The sequence below is a fragment of the Chrysemys picta genome, chromosome 1, assembly GCF_011386835.1.
Source record: "Chrysemys picta bellii isolate R12L10 chromosome 1, ASM1138683v2, whole genome shotgun sequence".
Lineage (NCBI taxonomy): Eukaryota > Metazoa > Chordata > Testudines > Emydidae > Chrysemys > Chrysemys picta.
Window position 1 is genome coordinate 24,340,253 of NC_088791.1, and position 19,129 is coordinate 24,359,381.

Here is a 19,129-nt window from a genome sequence, read left to right on the forward strand (position 1 = left end):
GTTGCTGAAGAACAGAAAGCTGTGCCCCAAACTGCAATAAATGATGTAGGGCAGCTACTGCCGGATGTGAGCCTAGATACCACATGCTGATGTCCCAGCCATGAGATTTTGGACCAGTGGATCAGTGCAGGTCACAGACATTGACCACACTCCCAACCTAATTTGCTTTGGTGTCTTCTGTTTCTGTGGTCCAGTACAGATGTCGTACACAAAGATTTGTTCTGCAAATTACAGGAAGATTCAGAGTCTAATGCAGACTCTGGCCAGCCCTAACACACTCCTAAAAGAAATGTGCCATTTCCATTGTATTGTGTCATACATAGCCACAGAGGGAGGACCAGGACTTATATTACATATACCAGGTATATTTTACATTATAATAAATATATATTCCAAGGCCAGATGGGATCACTGTGATCATCTAGTATGACCTGTATAACACAGGCCATAGAACTTCCCCCAAATAATTGCTGGGGCAGATGTTTTAGAAAAACATCCAATCTTGATTTAAAAATTGTCAGTGCTGGAATATCTACTGCAACCCTTGGTAAATTGTTTGTTTGAATGGTTAATTATCCTCTGTTTAAAAATGCACACCTTTCCAGCCTGAATTTATCTAGCTTCAACTTCCAGCCATTGGATAGTGTTATACCTTTCTCTGCTAGACTGAAGAACCCATTATCAAATATTTGTTCCCCAAGTAGGTACTTATAGAATGTCATCAAGTCACCCCCTAACCTTCTTCTTGTTAACCTAAATACATTGAGCCCCTTGAGTCTGTGACTTGAGTTTGTCTGAAGAGTAACTGTGTAAGGACTTGAGGTTCTGGTCCTTTGTTGTTTTACTCTTCTTCGTTGTTTATAATAACTCCCTGGAAGCATGACACACACACCTGCTTCCTCATCTAAAAAATAAATTCCTCCCTTACACATGCACATGGATTAGATATTGTCAAGTCATATACAAATGCTGGGCTGCTGGCATTTCTGCAGTGGGAGAAAAAAAGAGTGAAGCATCTTGTAGGGGGTAGGGCAAAAGGAGGAGTGGACATATGTACAATAGTTTCTGGGCTGTGCACCCAAATCTAAGAAAAGAAAAGCAGGTGAAATTGCAGGAAGTCATCCTCTTTGACTGTATTTATGTTCAAGGCACATATATCTGTACCATATGTAGACTGATACTCAGTTAATCTGAACAGATAAAGAAGGAAACGTGTAGCTATTAATCCATACCTCAACGGCTTGCCAAATATCTTTATTGCCCCATGATTCTACTCGCTAGTTTGCTGTTTTTAACTAAGAACAACCGTGAAACTATAATAAATTCTTTTATTAGAGAGACAAGGTTGGTGAGGTAATCTTTCATTAGACCAACTTTTGTCTTTCAAGGTTGGCTTCTGTGTAACTCGAAAGTTTGTCTCTCTCACCAACGGAAGTTGGCCCAATAAAAAACTATTACCTCACCCACTTTGTCCCTCTAAGATCCGGCGATCAATATGGCTACAACAGCACTGCATACATAAATTCTTTGACATGAGTGGGAATATTTATGAACTCCAGTCTGCATTGATTTCAGTCCAATAGATCGTAGCCACCGGTACCGTATGTCTGAAGAGTGAAAAGTAAACCTAGAACTCTGTCATCTCATTGTCCCCTATTGTGACACCTTCCTGCTCCTAGGAATGGAGAATGAGCATCTCTTTTTCCGTTGCAATTCCAGTTTTTGAACTGTGGATCAGTGAGCTGGGGTATTGCAGACTCCTCCCTAGAGGTTGAAGGCATCACTTCTCTGGAGGCTAAGAGCATGATCTGTCTTGAATATCCACCATCTGCCTGCCTAGAGCTCATGGGAACACAAGCATTTTATTTCTTTGTTGAAACATGTTATGTCATTTGTTCTGGTTTTGCATAACACACACTCCATTTTGCTTATTAGATTTTCCAGCAGTGATAATTAGACCAACACAAGGGGTCTACGATAACCAACTGTGATGGTCCCAGAATAAAGCAACTTCTTGCTGCAGTAACATCTGCTACAGCACTGGAAAACCAATTGCTTATTACAGATGATGCAACCAAGACTCCCCAACCAGGTCACTAGACTGGATGTCTTTTGTGTTGTGCAATTGAGTCAGCTGGTTGATCAGCACTGTGGAGGATTAAGCCTTTCTATCTTTTAAAAAAATGTAAAATACATTTGTAGATATTTGTTAATTACCTGACGCTCCATCACCTCTTTGGAGTCTGGTTTCTTGATGGGCGTAGTTATATGCATTCAGTATCCCTGCGTAAGGGGTCTATGACTGTATAGGTAACAGATCACTATTTGTTTAGTGCTGACAATGTATAATTCATATTTTTCTATAGCACTCGCTAGCTAATTATTTCTGACAATTTACCTCTGAAGTATGTGGGTAGATACTTAGTATAATCTTCCTTTTGTGTATGGGAAAATAAAGACAAAATGATGAAATTACTTGTCCGAGGTCTAGAGTGAGTCAGGGACACAATTGTAATTAGACCCCATATGCCCAACTTCCAGCCCCTTGCTTTAACAGTGGAATCTCTTTGTCTTCTTAGTGCAGATCCTTCGATTCTTGTTTTGTCTTTGCAAATGCCCCAATACGCTTACTTGAAAGATCTTATGTAGGAGTGAACTAGATGTAATTAAAACCTAAACCGTAGATTGGGGAAAAAGTTTAAAGAAACTAACCAATACATGTAAAATAATGTTATTTCTGGACATAGTTCCTAGAAAATCCAGATGCAGAATGATGCACAATTCTGTAGAAGGCTCTAGCTTCTTCCATTTCATTTTTATACTGAAACACAACTCAACAATTCACCAAAGTTCACACAGTTTTGATTGTACTTTGACTGCACATCTTTCAAACTTGACAAGTATGACTGATTGTGCCAGAAAACAATTTAAATTAGTTTTGTGTTGTTGTAAAAGAAACCATCTGTCTTGCTGTATTGCTACAGTGGCTAATAACTTTGTCATGATAAAAGATAGTCATTAACAAATTAGTCTTTTTTTTAAACTCCTGACTGCCCTCCTCCCCCCAAAATCCTGTTATTCCTGGCTTTGTTTTTGGTGTCATCCAATCAAGCTGCCCTATTAGTAAGAATGCTCAAACAATAAGTTGTAAGTAGACTTGGCAGAATTAAATTTTTTAAAAATTTTAATTAAACATGAGTGTCGATATTATTCAAGCATGTTTTTAGATTTTTATCGATATGTTCACAGTTGCCCAAAATCATGGGTTTTAAGCATTTTTTTATTTTAATTTTTAAATTTTCACAGTTGTGGAAAGTTATTGTGGCGTTAGACAATTATTTAATGACAGTAGACAGTATCTTTAATAACCATTAAAACACAAATTGTCAATATCACATGTAAAAATATACACAGTAAATATCCTTAAATCAAACTGAATTCTCAAGCATCATTTTTCTTACTTTGCCTTTCTGTAAATTTCAGTTATTATCAATAGAACTATTTTTTGTTGATGTTTATTGACATTTACTGATAAAAAATCAAATCTGTCCAAGCCTACCTGTAAGGATTCACTGGTCCTCAAGAAAAAATGAATTGGATTACCTGTGCCATGTTTTACAATAACTTAAAGCAGTAACTTCTGATTTGGAAAATTATTTTTTTTTTTGTATAAAGAAAGGCAACCTCTGTGTTACAGAAATTTCTAGATCTCTAGTGGTTTCCTCCATTAAATACTATAAATATCAGTGTTAGATTTTCTTTTTACAGTGGAAACGGGTGTGTGTGTGTGTGTGTGTTTGTGTGTGTGTGTAAAAATATATAATTTCAGATGATCATTTAAAATCAGCTAAATAAATGTCCTAGGGCTCTTAGGCAGTATACATCCACAGGAAAAAATAAAAATCACTTTGTTGATACCAACTATTATTCCCAAAAAAGTGCAAAAGAAAACCTTAGTAACATCTAGCTTTTTGAAGTTGCGTGCTACAGTACCAGCAGAGTTAACATAGATGTAATGAGAGAGAGTGAGCTCTGAGTACTTTGGCCGGTGCTTGCCTGACTATTATTCCATGAGTCAGTTGGTTTCCTGTAGCCTAGAAATGACACTTTCAAATAGCATCACTAATTAACTTTAAGGTTATTGTAACATTACACTCAAATGAAAGTCTACTAAAATGTACTCTGTGTGCTGTGACCAATGTATTTGGGTACAAAACTAAAAGTTGGGCTATATGTTCTTGCTCATTTGTTTATTGGTCTCCTTGTGTAGTCTTAATTTTCTGGGACCTGATTCTCTATTGCTCTGCGACTTGTGTAGTAATTTTCACCAGTGCAAAGTATGTGTAAAGAACCTCCAATTCTAATTTGGTAGTGTTGGACAGTTTTTTTGAGCTGGTGTAAATCAAACTACGCATAGTGCAGAAAAACTGAAAATCAAGCCCCTGCTGTTTTTAGGGAGTGGATCTGACAACTCACATTTGTAGTCCATGTTTCTGAAATTAGTAATGAACTTGTGAGCCAAGTTTCCAAAAGAGTGTCTTTCCTTTTGCAGACATAGGTTGCATCTATTGATTTTCATAAATTTCAGGTTGTAAACCGGTCACCTTCTGTATAGTAACAACTTATGAGTCCGCTAGAAAATAATGCTTGGTGGTAGTGATTCTGTATATTAGGCTAAGATTTACGCTCAAAGATCCTAAGGATTTGGACATCTGACTCTCTTAGACCCCTTTGAAGATGCCAGCCTCAGTCTTATCTTATAATTGCTGTTAAAATTAACACCATAAAAGCCTAAACTTGATTGTCTATTTTCTTTCATCAATTGTATGGGGTTTTTTTTTTTCTATCCTTCCAGATGAATCTTGTTCTTTCTGTTTAATGCCATCAAACTAATCCAGGCCTATTGACACAGCAGTATTATTTCCTGAAGTGAGAAAAAGAAGCCTCTAACTCAAGCAGTTAAAATTGTGGAACAATGATTCAAACTTAATTCCTCTCAAATGATTCAAATCTGGGAAAACTATATTGCTTTATTCAGATCCGGATTTTCATATTTTATTCAAACCATTGCCAAGACCAAACCCAAGTTCTATTGCAAACTGTCTCTTTTAGAAAAGAGTACTAATAAATGTGCTAGAGGAAAAAAGGAGTATTGTCCTTAGTAAGACAGAAGAACCTTTCTGGCTGCTGGGCTCTAAAACACTGAACACATCAGACTGAAAAGTTAAAATAGAGGGGCAATTGCTGTCTACTTTGAAAATGATAAAGAGATGTTTTGCATCCTTTGTAAAAATAAGGACAAGTAAATGTTTTTCCCCATATGAAAAACTTTAAGAAATCCTCAGGAAACCTTATTTTTGCCTATTTTGTATGTTTACACTTAAGCTGATTTCTTCCAGCAGAAAGCCCATTGAGAGAAGATTATGGCAATGCAGAGTGACCACCAAGGAACTTTGTGGGAGCCAGTGCTGACCAAAAAGTAGGTGCTCTGGGCAAGGATGAGATGTAGCGGATGCACTGGTTCAGCACTCAGTAGGCCTTGTGGTGCCCTGGAAAAGGTAGACAGTTCTCTGTCTCCATCCGGTGACTCAGTCCTACAGCAGAGACCGTGACAATGAAGAGTAATTTGAACCCATTTCTCTATACTTGTCAGAGTGACTATGGCCCTGAATATCACCATTAATATTAGAGAGACAAGGTGGGTGCGGTAATATCTTTTATTGGACCAACTTCTGTAAGTGAGAGAGACAAACTTTTGTGCCACACAGACCTCTTCTTCGTGTGTCTCATCTAAAGAAGTTGGTCCAATAAAAGATATTATTTTATCCACTTTGTCTCTCTAGTATCTTGGGACTGACATGGCTGCAGCTACACTGCATACTGTTAGTATTCGTTATACCTTTGAATCTTACCAGATATGAAAATCTTTAACTGTGTCTTCCTAATGACTGTCACTCAGCAGTGCACGATTAGAAGCAGTATTTGTTTTCCCCACAAGTCTGCCTGTCTATATAGATATTTTAATCTGTTTTGATGGAATACTAAAGATTTAAAAATCTTCAGGACTCTTTCATCTTCCCTTGTCAATGAGCCCATTTGGACACTTCTGGCTAAGATTTCTTAAATCTATAGTATCATTTGGTCCATAGTTGGGACTGTTCCCATTGAAGTCACTAGGGTTTTTCCATTATTTCCTTTGGGTTTTTATTATTCTGAGTTACATGTAGTACCATAGCAAGTGGTTGCCTCAACCAGATTGGGACACCATTTTGCTACACACGACTCAAACAAAAATGGGAGCAAGATCCATCATCTGAATGACTGAATTATAATCACACACTGCTTAATTTTTTTTTAAAGTGAAGACCTACTTGCAGTAGGGACTCAAGAAATCCCTTTAAAGCTCAAGGTGAAAAGAAAAGGCTTTTCTTCCTAGTTTCCAGCACGCTTTGTAGCCCGACATTGATACTTTATAACTACGATTATGCGCCTTTACTATTTGTCAAAAAAACATTCTGTAGAGGTAATTATTTCCCTTGTAATAAGTCTTGTAGGAACAATTACAGTCCTTCAAATATCTCAGTCACAATCATTAATGTTTATATTTTAAGTTATCAGTCAAATTGATGGTGTGCTGGAGACAACTACAAACAGTTCTAATCCCTAATTAGAAAGTTCATCTTCATTGAAGTTTAAAACTAGGGTAGGAAGCAATTTCTTGAAAGCTTTTGTAGAGAGAAAGCAGCAACAATAGTGCAGTGAAAATACAGTGGGAGCTCCATTTATACTTCCATTACCTAGAGCCCAAAAAATTAAATACTGAGTCTTCTGAACAGAAATTGAATCAAATTTCCCTTTGTTGCATACGGTACAACTCAGTTTTTATGTTGTTAGATATTGCAGCAGTTCTTAGAGACTGGCGCTGGGGCTCCACTGTGCTGGGCACCCTACAAAATAAATGACAGCTCCTGCTGCAAAGAGATGACCATCTAAATCACCCTGACTTCAGTAGCGTGGCACAGCTGTATGTGTTATTGTTGGACTTAGTGTTGACATTCCCATGAGTTTAATAAGGAACCGGAGAGTTTGCATCTCTGAGTCAATGTCTGCAGGCAGCTTCAGGCTCAAGATGACGTTACTGCATTGATTCACACTTGCAGGATTTTCATCATAATCGTGACAGCTGGGAACTTTACTTTATTTAAATAAATAAACGCTGAGATTCCACTAACTGAAACATGTCATGCAGGTAAATACAACAAGCAAGGCCGTATCTGCCTGTGGGTCCCATGTTTGACACCCTTGCTGTACGCCGCCTTCCAGCACTACCAGAGGCTGTTTTCCTATCTCAGGCACAATGTCTTCTAGAGATGCTGCTGCAGTGACATTTACACCCCTCCTGCTGACATAAGTGTCTCTACACTGAAGTGCTATACCAGCACCGCTGTAGTGTTTCAAGTGCAGACAGGTCTTAGTCCCAAAAGTTACCTATGTTCCGAACACTTTGTTGTTGAAAATTATTTACATCATCAATAAAGAATCATGAAGTAAAAGTTATAGGAAGATTTATTCACCTTGAAGAAATGCACCCTGCAGCGTTTTAAGTTTCCTGCATAAATATTTTCACCGCTTTGTCACATCTTGAATTGTTCCAGATACCAGAGAGTTTAGGAGAGTTATAAAAGTGTATAGGCTGATCACCTCTTACAGTTAGGCCTTTTCAAGTATGATGATGCAATTGCCTGAGACTGGTGGTAGATAGGCAAAGGAGATCTGCAAAGAGAGAGAAGAAAAATCTATGCATAATGGAGGGTTTTTAAAACAAGGAAGTTTATAAAATGTTTGTTACAAAGTTTTTAAAGATTTGTCAAGCAGCTTCCAGAAAGTTCTTATAGTGATTATGTATTCTAGATAGAATCCTCAAGTAACTTCTAGTGTCAAATATGCCCAATATAAAATGATCAATGAATGGCCAACATTTATGTCTCTATGTTCCTCTGAGTATTAAATATGTTCGTTGGGAATCATTTCCTTTGAATAATGTGCTTTGCTGTAGGCTGTGTTTTAATAATAAATCCTTATAAAAGCAAGAGAGAGTTCTGATGCTACTTCAGAATTTCTACATTCTGTTTAAAAACTGAATTGTCGGTACTCTTGTTAGCTAAGAAAGGTAATAAAGAATTAGAATGATCATATAGCGCTTCCAAAATGTTAACTGCATGCTACAGCCTTTATTATGGAAACTATGAAATAACAGGTATTGTTTGTTTAACGGATATTGTTCATGACACAAACTAACATTATAGACTAACTTTAGTACCATTCATAAACCACCTTTTTATCCTGTTTCAGTAGGAATACTTTTTTTTTTTTTTAGCTTGAATTTGTTACATTGAAATAGAGCTAGGCCAGGGAAAATACATATACGTATATATTAAATATCAGCTGTTCCTGACAGCTGCTCAATTAGTTTGGCTGATTTCCTGCAGGTGCCCACCACAGATGGATCTTCAGTAGAGATTTGAAGGAGGAGTAGGTAGTGGAATTCTAGATTACTTCAGGGCATAAATTCCAATGCATAAGAGGCAACTTGGAAGAAGGTGGTTTTACAGAGGTGTTTGTGGGCAAATATGTATTAAAGATAGGGTGACCAGATGAGAGGAAGAAAATATAGTGACAAAACAAACAAACAAAAACACGGAGTGCCGCCAGCGGAGCAAAAAAAAAAATCCTCAGTGCGAAATATTGGGACAAATTGCATCCTGACCAAACATGGGTTGGAACATGGGACAAACGCCTAAATATCGGGACAGTCCCGATTTTATCAGGACATCTGGTCACCCTAATTAAAGACTAGGATAATTGGACAAATGGATGGTGAAAGGGAATTGTGGTAGGGGGACATGGGATAATTTGCTATTTCGTATGTCAAAATTTCCAGTAATTCAGAAATGTGACTATTTACACAGCCATATTCTTGAATTGTACACAGGGCCCTGATTATTAATAGTCTGTTGAAAAGCTTAGGAGAAATTGGGAAAGTTGGGAATTGGTCCTGCTTTGAGCAGGGGGTTGGACTTCCAACCCTGATATTCTATGATTCTGCACTATGATTTGCACTATTCTCAATGACCCATAAAATGATGCTATAGTGGTGTTAGTTATTATAAACATTTTCATATAGCACCATAGATTAAAAACATGGGGGCAGATCTTCAGCGGGTGTAAATTGGCATTGTTTTATTGACATCAATGGAAGCCAGTTTAAATCAACTGAGTCTGGACTATAGCTTCTGCCCAGACTTTGACTTTATAATCTAAATTAGAAATATGCAGAGAGAGAGATGGCATTATGGAATGATATGGAAAGTTTACATAAAGTAAGGTGATGAATATGGCTCTATTTAATTCGTGATATTGTGGAAACTGCAGATCCTGCAAAATTAGGTTTCCACTGGAGTTTTGATGGTGGGAGCCCCACTCTCAGCCCCAGGCTGCTGCTGACAGCCCTCAGCTCCTGCTCTCAGCACTGGGCTGCCAATAGCTAGAGCCCCTGCTCTCAGACCCCGGTTCCTGCTCTCAGACCCCGGTTCCTGCTCTCAGCCCCAGGCTCCTTCTGCCAACCCTTTTCCAAATTACCACAAATAATCAGGTCCATTATTACTTTTCCATGATTTTCCATGGCTTTTCTGCAAGTCAGCTGCAATTTTTTGACAATCATCCTGTAAATCAAGTATGGCCTTAGTTTATTTGATTTCACAAGGTACATATCTTAGGGAATTTACCTTTTACTTTTCTAAGGCATGTAGGTCATGGAAAGATGGAAATTTAGACATGAGACTCGCTTACTCATAGACTTCTCTTACAAAGGGTATTTATAGAACCCAGGAAAACAGAAATCTTTTAGATTCTAATCCCTGTAAATAAAATCTCCAAGACAGTTGTTCATGGTTGAGATGCAATTGATTATACTGTTAAAATACAAATAACATCTACCATACCAGGTCCTAGGAAGTCACTTTGTTGAAAAGTTATGATACAGGATGAGAAAGTAGTAATTCGTGAACATTTTGTAAAATATTTATAAGTAAGCTAACGCCAGAAAAATTATATTAGCTTTAAATATTTTATTTCTTACTCCTAACATAGTTTGAATAGCAAGAGGAATGTTCACACTTGGCAACCAGTCCTTCTCTGAAAAATAAAAACTATAAAGTTCCATCTGCAGCATCTCAGGGTTACAAAATGGGAAAATATGAAAAGCCACTAACAGCATTCAGGCTGGGGAAAAGTATAAACCACCTTACATTTATCTCTGTCATTTTTTCAGAAATGGCAATTATCCTCTCCAGTTTTTAATTTTTTAATCAGCTACAAACTGTTTAATATCCTTTTGTGTATTTTTATTGCATTTCTTTACAAAATGGGCTTTGCTACTAGCTATTGAGAGGAGAAAGAAACTAGACACAAAATATATATTAAAACACTATGAAAGGATATACTTTGCTCGTTAAATTCATGGGTGAAACATGCAAAGACAGCAGTTCTTAGTTTATCATAGAATCATAGAATATCAGGGCTGGAAGGGACCTCAGGAGGTCATATAGTCCAACCCCCTGCTCAAAGCAGGACCAATTCCCAACTAAATTATCCCAGCCAGGGCTTTGTCAAGCCGGGCCTTAAAAACCTCCAAGGAAGGAGATTCCACCACCTCCCTAGGTAACACATTCCAGTGCTTCACCACACTTCTAGTGAAAATAGTGTTTCCTAATATCCAACCTAGACCTCCCCCACTGCAACTTGAGACCATTGCTCCTTGTTCTGTCATCTGCCACCACTGAGAATAGCTGAGCTCCATCCTCTTTGGAACCCCCATTCAGGTAGTTGAAAGCAGCTATCAAATCTCCCCTCATTCTTCTCTTCTGGAGACTAAACAATCCCAGTTCCCTCAGCCTCTCCTCATAAGTCATGAGCTCCAGACCCCTAATCATTTTTGTTGCCCTCCGCTGGACTCTTTCCAATTTTTCCACATCCTTCTTGTCGTGTGTGGCCCAAAACTTGACACAGTACTCCAGATGAGGCCTCACCAATGTCGAATAAAGGGGAACGATCACGTCCCTCGATCTGCTGGCAATGCCCCTACTTATACAGCCCAAAATGCCGTTAGCCTTCTTGGCAACAAGAGCACACTGTTGACTCATATCCAGCTTCTCGTCCACTGTGACCCCTAGCTCCTTTTCTGCAGAACTGCTACCTAGCCATTCAGTCCCTAGTCTGTAGCAGTGCATAGGATTCTTCTGTCCTAAGTGCAGGACTGTCCTTGTTGAACCTCATCAGGTTTTTTTTGGCCCAATCCTCTAATTTGTCTAGGTCCCTCTGTATCCGATCCCTACCCTCTAGTGTATCTACCACGCCTCCCAGTTTAGTGTCATCTGCAAACTTGCTGAGAGTGCAGTCCACACCATCCTCCAGATCATTAATAAAGATATTAAACAAAACCGGCCCCAGGACCGACCTTTGTGGCACTCCGCTTGAAACCGGCTGCCAACTAGACATGGAGCCATTGATCACTACCCGTTGAGCCCGACGATCTAGCCAGCTTTCTATCCACCTTACAGTCCATTCATCCAGCCCATACTTCTTTAACTTGGCGGCAAGAATACTGTGGGAGACCATATCAAAAGCTTTGCTAAAGTCAAGGAATAACACATCCACTGCTTTCCCCTCATCCACAGAGCCAGTTATCTGATCATAGAAGGCAATTAGGTTAGTCAGGCACGACTTCCCCTTGGTGAATCCATGCTGACAGTTCCTGATCACTTTCCTCTCCTCTAAGGCCAGGCCTACACTAACCCCCTAATTCAAACTAAGGTACGGAACTTCAGCTACGTGAATAACGTAGCTGAAGTTCGAAGTACCTTAGTTCGAACTTACCTTGGTCCACACTCGGCAGGCAGGCTCCCCCGTCGACTCCGCGGTACTCCTCTCGCCGAGCTGGAGTACCGCAGTCGACGGCGAGCACTTCCGGGTTCGACTTATCGCGTCCAGACTAGACGCGATAAGTCGAACCCAGAAGTTCGATCGCTCGCTGCCGAACTACCGGGTAAGTGTAGCCAAGGCCTAAGTGTTTCATAATTGATTCCTTGAGGACCTGCTCCATGATTTTTCCAGGGACTGAGGTGAGGCTGACTGGCCTGTAGTTCCCTGGATCCTCCTTCTTCCCTTTTTTAAAGATGGCCACTACATTAGCCTTTTTCCAGTTCTCCACAATAAGGATTCTTTAAAATACAGCCAGCTCTCCTGGACTCCTTTGCCCTTCATGTTATTCTCCCAGGGGATCCTACCCATCTGTTCCCTGGGGGACTCAAAGTCTGCTTTTCTGAAGTCCAGGGTCAGTATTCTGCTGCTCTCCTTTCTTCCTTGTGTCAGGATCCTGAACTTGACCATTTCATGGTCACTGCCTCCCAGGTTCCCATCCACTTTTGCTTCCCCTACTAATTCTTCCCTGTTTGTGAGCAGCAGGTCAAGAAAAGCTCTGCCCCTAGTTGGTTCCTCCAGCACTTGCACCAGGAAATTGTCCCCTACACTTTCCAAAAACTTCCTGGATTGTCTGTGCACCGCTGTATTGCTCTCCCAGCAGATATCAGGGTGATTAAAGTCTCCCATGAGAACCAGGGCCTGCGATCTAGCAACTTCTGTTAGTTGCCGGAAGAAAGCCTCATCCACCTCATCCCCCTGGTCTGGTAGTCTATAGCAGACTCCAACCACAACATCACCCTTGTTGCTCACACTTTTCAACTTTATCCAGAGACTCTCAGGTTTTTCTGCAAGTTTGACCAAGTGTATTTAATTTTATAATCTGTGGGATCAAGTTCAGTCATGTCTATGAGTTTGCCATCATGATTGGTAGCTGCATCTAAAACAGACATAGACTCATCAAAATATAGGGCTGGAAGAGCTCATCAAGTCCTGAGTGGAAGCAGAAGCAATACCTATACCTAGACCATCCCTGACAGGTGTTTGTCCAGCCTATTCTTAAAAACCTCCAGTGATGGCGATTCTACAACCTCCCTTAGAAACCCATTTCAGAACTCACCTATCCTTATAGCTAAAAAGTTTTTCCTAATATATAACCTAAAACTCCCTTGCTACAAGTTAAGCCTGTTGCTTCTTAAGAACATAAGAACAGCCATAGTAGTCCAGACCAATGGTCCAGCTAGCGTGTCCTGTCTTCTCTCAGTGGCCAATGCCAGATTCTTCAGAGGGAATGAACAAAACAAATTTTGAGTGATCCATCCCCTGTCGCCAAGTTCCAGCTTTTGGCAGTTTAGGGACCCCCAGAGCATAGGGTTGTGTCCCTGACCATCTTGGCTAATAGCCATTGGTGGACTTACCCTCTAGAAACTTATCTATTTTCCCCCCACTCAGTTATATCTTTGGCCTTCACAACATCCCCTGGCAATGAGTTTCACAGGTTGACTGTGTTGTATGAAGAAGTACTTACTTTTGTTTGCCTTAAATCTGCTGTCTATTAATTTAATTGGGTGCACCCTGGTTCGTGTGTTATGTGAAAGGGTAAATAACACTTCCCCATTCACTTTCTCCATACCATTCATGATTGTTTAGGCCCCTTAATTGTCTCTTTTTTTAAGCTGAACACTCCCAGTCTTTTAATCTTTCAACATATGGAAGTTGTTCCATACTTGTAATCATGTTTGTTGCCATTCTCTGTACCTTTTCCAATTCTAATATATTTGTTGAGATGGGGTGACCAGAACTACATAGAGTATTTGAGTATGGGCATACCATCAGTTTATGTAGTGATTGACATTTTCAATCTTATTATCTATTCCTTTCCTAATGGTTCTTAACGTTCTGTAAGCTTTTTGACTCCCATTGCACATTGAGTGGATGTTTTCAGAGAACTTTCCACAATGATTCCATTACTATGCACTTATCAACATTAATGTTCATCTGCCATTTTGTTGCCTAGTCCCCCAGGGCAGTGAGATCCCTCTGCAATTCTTCAGTCATCTTTGGACTTAACTATATTGAGTAATTTTGTATTGTCTTCAAATTTTGCCACGTCATTGTTCACCCCCTTTTGCAGATCATTTATCAACAGCACAGATCCCAGTACAGATGCCTGGGGGACCCCCCTATTTACCTCTCTCCATTGTGAAAACAAACCATTCTTGTCCTATCTTCAGTGGACATGGAGAATAATAGAACACCGTTCTCTTGATAACACCTCTTTAACATTATTTGAAGACTGCTATCAGATCCCCCATTGGTCTTCTTTTCTCAAGACTAAAGATGTCCAGTTTTTTAACCTTTCCTCATAGGTCAGGTTTTCTAAATCTTTTATCATTTTTGTAGCTCTTCTCTGGACTCTCTCCAATTTGTTCACTACTTTCCTAAAGTGTGGTGCCCTTAACTAGACACAGCACTCCAGCCTGACGAGTGCTGAGTACAATTGCCTCCCATGTCTTACGACACTCCTGTTAATATACCCCAGATCATTAACTTTTTTTGCAACTGCATCACACTTTTTATTCACATTCAATTTGTGATCCGCTAGAACCCCCAGCTCTGTTTCAGGAGTACTACCACCTAGTCAGTTATTCCCCATTTTGTAACCGGGTATTTGATTTTTCCTTCCCAAGCGTAGTACTTTGCATTTGACTTTGCATTTTGTGTTTATTTTGCATACATTATGAAAGAGATCATTACTGGAAGTATTTAATTGCTGTCCTCTATTTCCCAGCTAGTAAAGCCGTGGGATTCCTTGAAATTAAATGGAACTGAAACACAGTATATGCCTCAAGCCAGGAAAAAAAGACCAGACATGGCTGCTAATACACGGATCCTCTATGACATAGTTGTCTGACTTAGCCTGTGGTGAGAACCAAATTAATTTTTTAATTATGATCTGTGGGATGGATTTAGGAACCCAGTATCATCTAGTCTCCTTCATGCACAGTAGCTCTTCCACTTGTTACAATGGGAGATTGGTAGAATGTGCATGGCAACTTAAAAACATAGTAACTTATAGGACTCCGTCCTGCAAGCTGTTGTGCTTGGCTTTAGTGGAGCTCCACATTGGCACAGGTGTGCCTTCCCATGTTGAGCAATTTGCGAGATCGGGTCCTTAGCAAGTAACTGTTACATTCAGCATCTATCTGGGAGGAACAATTTTAGGCGCACAACTATTTATGCCCTTTGTTTATTTGGCCATTTCTGCATACATTTACCTGCTTTGCACAAACATTTGCAATAGTATCACATGTTAGGCACACAGCCTATACCTACCAAGGTATATGGTGCAATTCACATCTTTGTAGAGCTATCATTTCAGGCTGCCAGCAGGCTCAGGAAAATGTTCTGTTGGTTTATGCCTCTTCATGTTAGGGATGTTTACTCAACCAAAATAGCTATAAACTTACCTGGTTAATTTTTTTAAAGGGAAGTTGCATTGTATAGAAAGTTAACCTGTCATGGAAGCCAGAAAATGATCTCAGGTGGGTTGGATATGGTCAGTTGTATGTCTCTACTTCTCCACAAAAACAGAGGCTACTTCTCATACAAAGTTCTTTTCTCAAGTTCTCATCCCTCAGGTTAAAAGTACCCTTAGCTCTTACAGATAGTGCCAATGGTGCTTTCCTTTTCTTTCTAAAATAAGCTCAATGTATAATTTTGCTAAACCTTATTACAGCCTTTTAAAGAACATATTCCCATTTTTGTATTTCTCCTCTTACGATGTTGCTCCTGATTTTTATATCAGAAGATTTAAATGTAATCCATTTCTGTTAAATGAGTCTCCATGATTAAACTCTCAGGGCCCAGTACTGCTCTTACTCATGTCACTGAGTGTTCTCCCTTTGACCTCAGTGGGAGCAAGATCAGGCTACTAACAGCCTGCTTGCCAACGTTTTAAAGATATAGTAAGCACCAATGGGGAGAAAATTGGTGCACGCCTTTAAAGAATATTGAAATGAATTAGAGTAACAGAACATTTTAGAGTGATAGAGAGGGGAAAATGTCAAGGGTTTTGCTTAAATAAAAATTCCTTCCAATAGGAGTATTTGTCATGCATATGAAATCAAATATAGTACAGTTTCACCCTTCTAAAATGTAAACGTAATTGTTCTGTCATAGTCACAAAATAGCATCATATGTCAATTAACGCTGGGAACACGATGATTTTTTGATAGGGAAATACTGTGGCTTGTACATATTCTTTTTGTGATTTCTCTGACTGGTCTTTAGATCAGATCTTTAAAACAAACATTTTTCCATGCTACAGTATATAACGATGTGCAGAGTACAATTTTGGTATGTTGCACTTGTGCTTGGAGGCTGGCAGTTCTTTTCCTGAACCACAGGGTTCAAGTATTAAGGCTGATCTTAAGTTCAGTTATTGAATCTGTGCATAAGAAGTAGAAGGTTATGGATATCGTATATAGTTACACTTTCATTTGAAATTTACATTTTTACAAAAGTATCAGGTGACTCTTTTCATGTTGTGTTGTAAGGATTTGTGGTGCGTTTTTTTGACACAAGGTGAAATAATTGGCTGTTCTGAGGAGGTGGATATAAACGAAGACCGCATTTTTAGGGTCAGGAATTCACGTACACTACTAAATGTAGTTACGTCAGAGCCATTTCCATAAGGTGACTGAGTCTAGCTTATGTCAGCAGGCAGACTACATCTGTTGTTCTATAGCTGGCATTTTCTCAGGCTGCCAGAAAGCATCTGCATCAGTGGGTATGTTCCATGCATTAGAGAGAGCCGGGAGAGCAAGAGCTGCAGGACCTTTACTCTTTACAGCCAATCAGAAAGGATGGTTAATTCCTATCACTAGCAGAGCGTTTCTCTGCAGCTTTCCTCCAGCCCTCACTTCTCTGTATTCTTGTAATAAACTAGCAGGAGTAGGCATGATCTAGTCTTATACATAAAGCCTGTGGTTAGAAACAAGGTTTGGTAGTGCTGAAGTAATGGACTGAGTAGCTCAGCTTGGACAGCTGCAGAGCAGAGACCTGCATGGAACTCCTGACCATCCGGGAAACCAGCACATAGGTACTTTGCGTATCTTGAGGGGATGTTTATTGTAGAAGTCAGTTGCTTTTGATTTTAACTAAAGCTTGCAATTTATTTATAAGCTTTTGTGGAATTGGAACAAAAATGTTTTGAAGTTGGTGAAAAACAGTGGGGGTAAAAAAACTATTGACTTGCTATTGACAGGGAAGTAGGAATAATTGTAAGGAGAAAAGTATTTTGTTTTTATAACCATTGGCTATTTCCATTGGCATTCGATGTGATGGGGATAATCAGGCTGGGGAGGATATTTGCTCATGGTTGCAGGACAGGCTTTCTGTATACAGAGTCCAAGTACTTTTGTGAAAGGGTTCAGCTACAACTGTCTTTTGTTTTGCATGCTTTGAGGTTGAATGTGTGATGCAACAAGTTAGAAATCAATCCAACTGTGATGTTTCATCTTGGGGAATATGTCTGTGAATGGCATGTCAAGGGTTTTCTATATTATCCCTCCTCCTTCATGTTAAACAGTAAGAAATGTAGCTATTTATAGATTTTTGCCTATAGTTACAAAATGTGGTTCATCAGTTAGTTCATTGAGATGGAGGGGAAATATTTCTGGAAATGTTTATTACATAAATTAGATTTGATTTCTGTATCTGTTTTTAATAATGGAATATGATGCATTCAATAACCAGCTGAGCAGTGCTTCAATGTCTAAGCTGGTTTGCTCTAAAGTAATGGTGAAATTGGAGAGAGAGTATGTTCAACCTGATTCCCATCATCTACATGCAAGTTTGTAAAATTTTTTGAGATGCTACCACCCTACCATTGATTTGATTTCAGTGGTGGAAATGAAATAAGCACACTTGATTGCTATTATATATTTTCCACATGCAAGGATCATTTATAGTGAACATGGTATTGATTATTGATTATTTTTGTGAGCATTCAGGACATTTGAGAGTGTTTTAGTTACACTGTATTCTGACTGCCTTTGGAGTTAGAGCTTTTCACATGTCATATAGGGACAGTTTGGAGAAGGGAATTATCTTTTAATAAGCTGATGGGCAATGGCTAAGGAATCATGCAGAGCATAATACATGTTATCTGCCTGTGCAGTAAAATACTTTGACATCTCTGTCTGTGGTTCATTTTGTTTCATAGATGTCTGTTTTTTTAACTTTGTGGATTTTACTACTCAGTTGTCATTAAGTATTTTCATTCTTGAAAATAATTGTTTATCAATGAGAAATTATATTATTATGCTGAGTGCATTTCTGTAGCTAAAAACTGTCTTTGTTCTGGCAGTAGCATAAAGGAAAGTGATCTGTACAGTAGCAGAGCCTGCAAGTGACTGATTCTGTTGCAAGCAAGGCGATGATTTAATTTTTTTTTAAAAATCTGTGACTAGTTTTGTTTGGTCTTTTATTCAGTGGCCTCTTGTCGCTTTTACAGGGGGCATCGTTGATAAGGACCTTCGTCACTACCTCAATTTAAGGTTCCAGAAAGGTTCGGTGGACCACGAGCTCCAACAGATCATACGAGACAATCTCTACCTCCGCACAGTGCCATGTGAGTATGGGGAAGATCATATGCTCTTTTTCTGGAGGAGGTGACCAGTTACCAGAATGAATGTAGATGCAAGTTAAAAATCACAAAAGCATCAAAATATTAAGGGGTGGGGGGATTTTTTTGGATAGAGCAGCTTCTTTCTGATTCGTGGCTTGGTGTGAACCGAATTATTGTTTAGAGATTACTCAAAATAATTCAGAGGCAATTTCTAGTGTTGCTAGTTGTGTTGGAGGCTGCAGCTATGGCAAAGAGGGTATTTCCAAGTACAGTGGCTTCTTCTGTAGTTGGTCTGGTTCTAAAAAATTAAAATAAAAAATGGTTTGACCACTTTGCAGGACAGTTAAGCTGGTGTCTGATAGTTGGAATTTTATCTGCACCATATAGAATTCATATGGGTTTTATCGTTTATGTATTATATTGGAAGAGATGGAAATATAATAGGAGGAGGAAGAAGGAAATATACAAATTAAGAGACAACATAGTTTAGCTGCAGCAAGTATGGTCTCAAGTGTTTAA

At 39.1% G+C, this 19,129-nt stretch overlaps 1 protein-coding gene across 9 annotated transcripts in view; it reads left to right on the forward strand.

The window, feature by feature from the left end:
• Positions 1–19,129, forward strand: part of MAGI2 (membrane associated guanylate kinase, WW and PDZ domain containing 2) — a 1,106,753-nt gene that overhangs the window by 328,163 nt on the left and 759,461 nt on the right. For all 9 annotated transcript variants that reach the window (XM_065555069.1, XM_042859399.2, XM_065554827.1 and 6 more), the window contains exon 2: positions 18,497–18,613. In XM_065555069.1, coding sequence (XP_065411141.1) covers positions 18,497–18,613 — 117 coding nt within the window. The remainder of the gene's footprint in view (positions 1–18,496; positions 18,614–19,129) is intronic.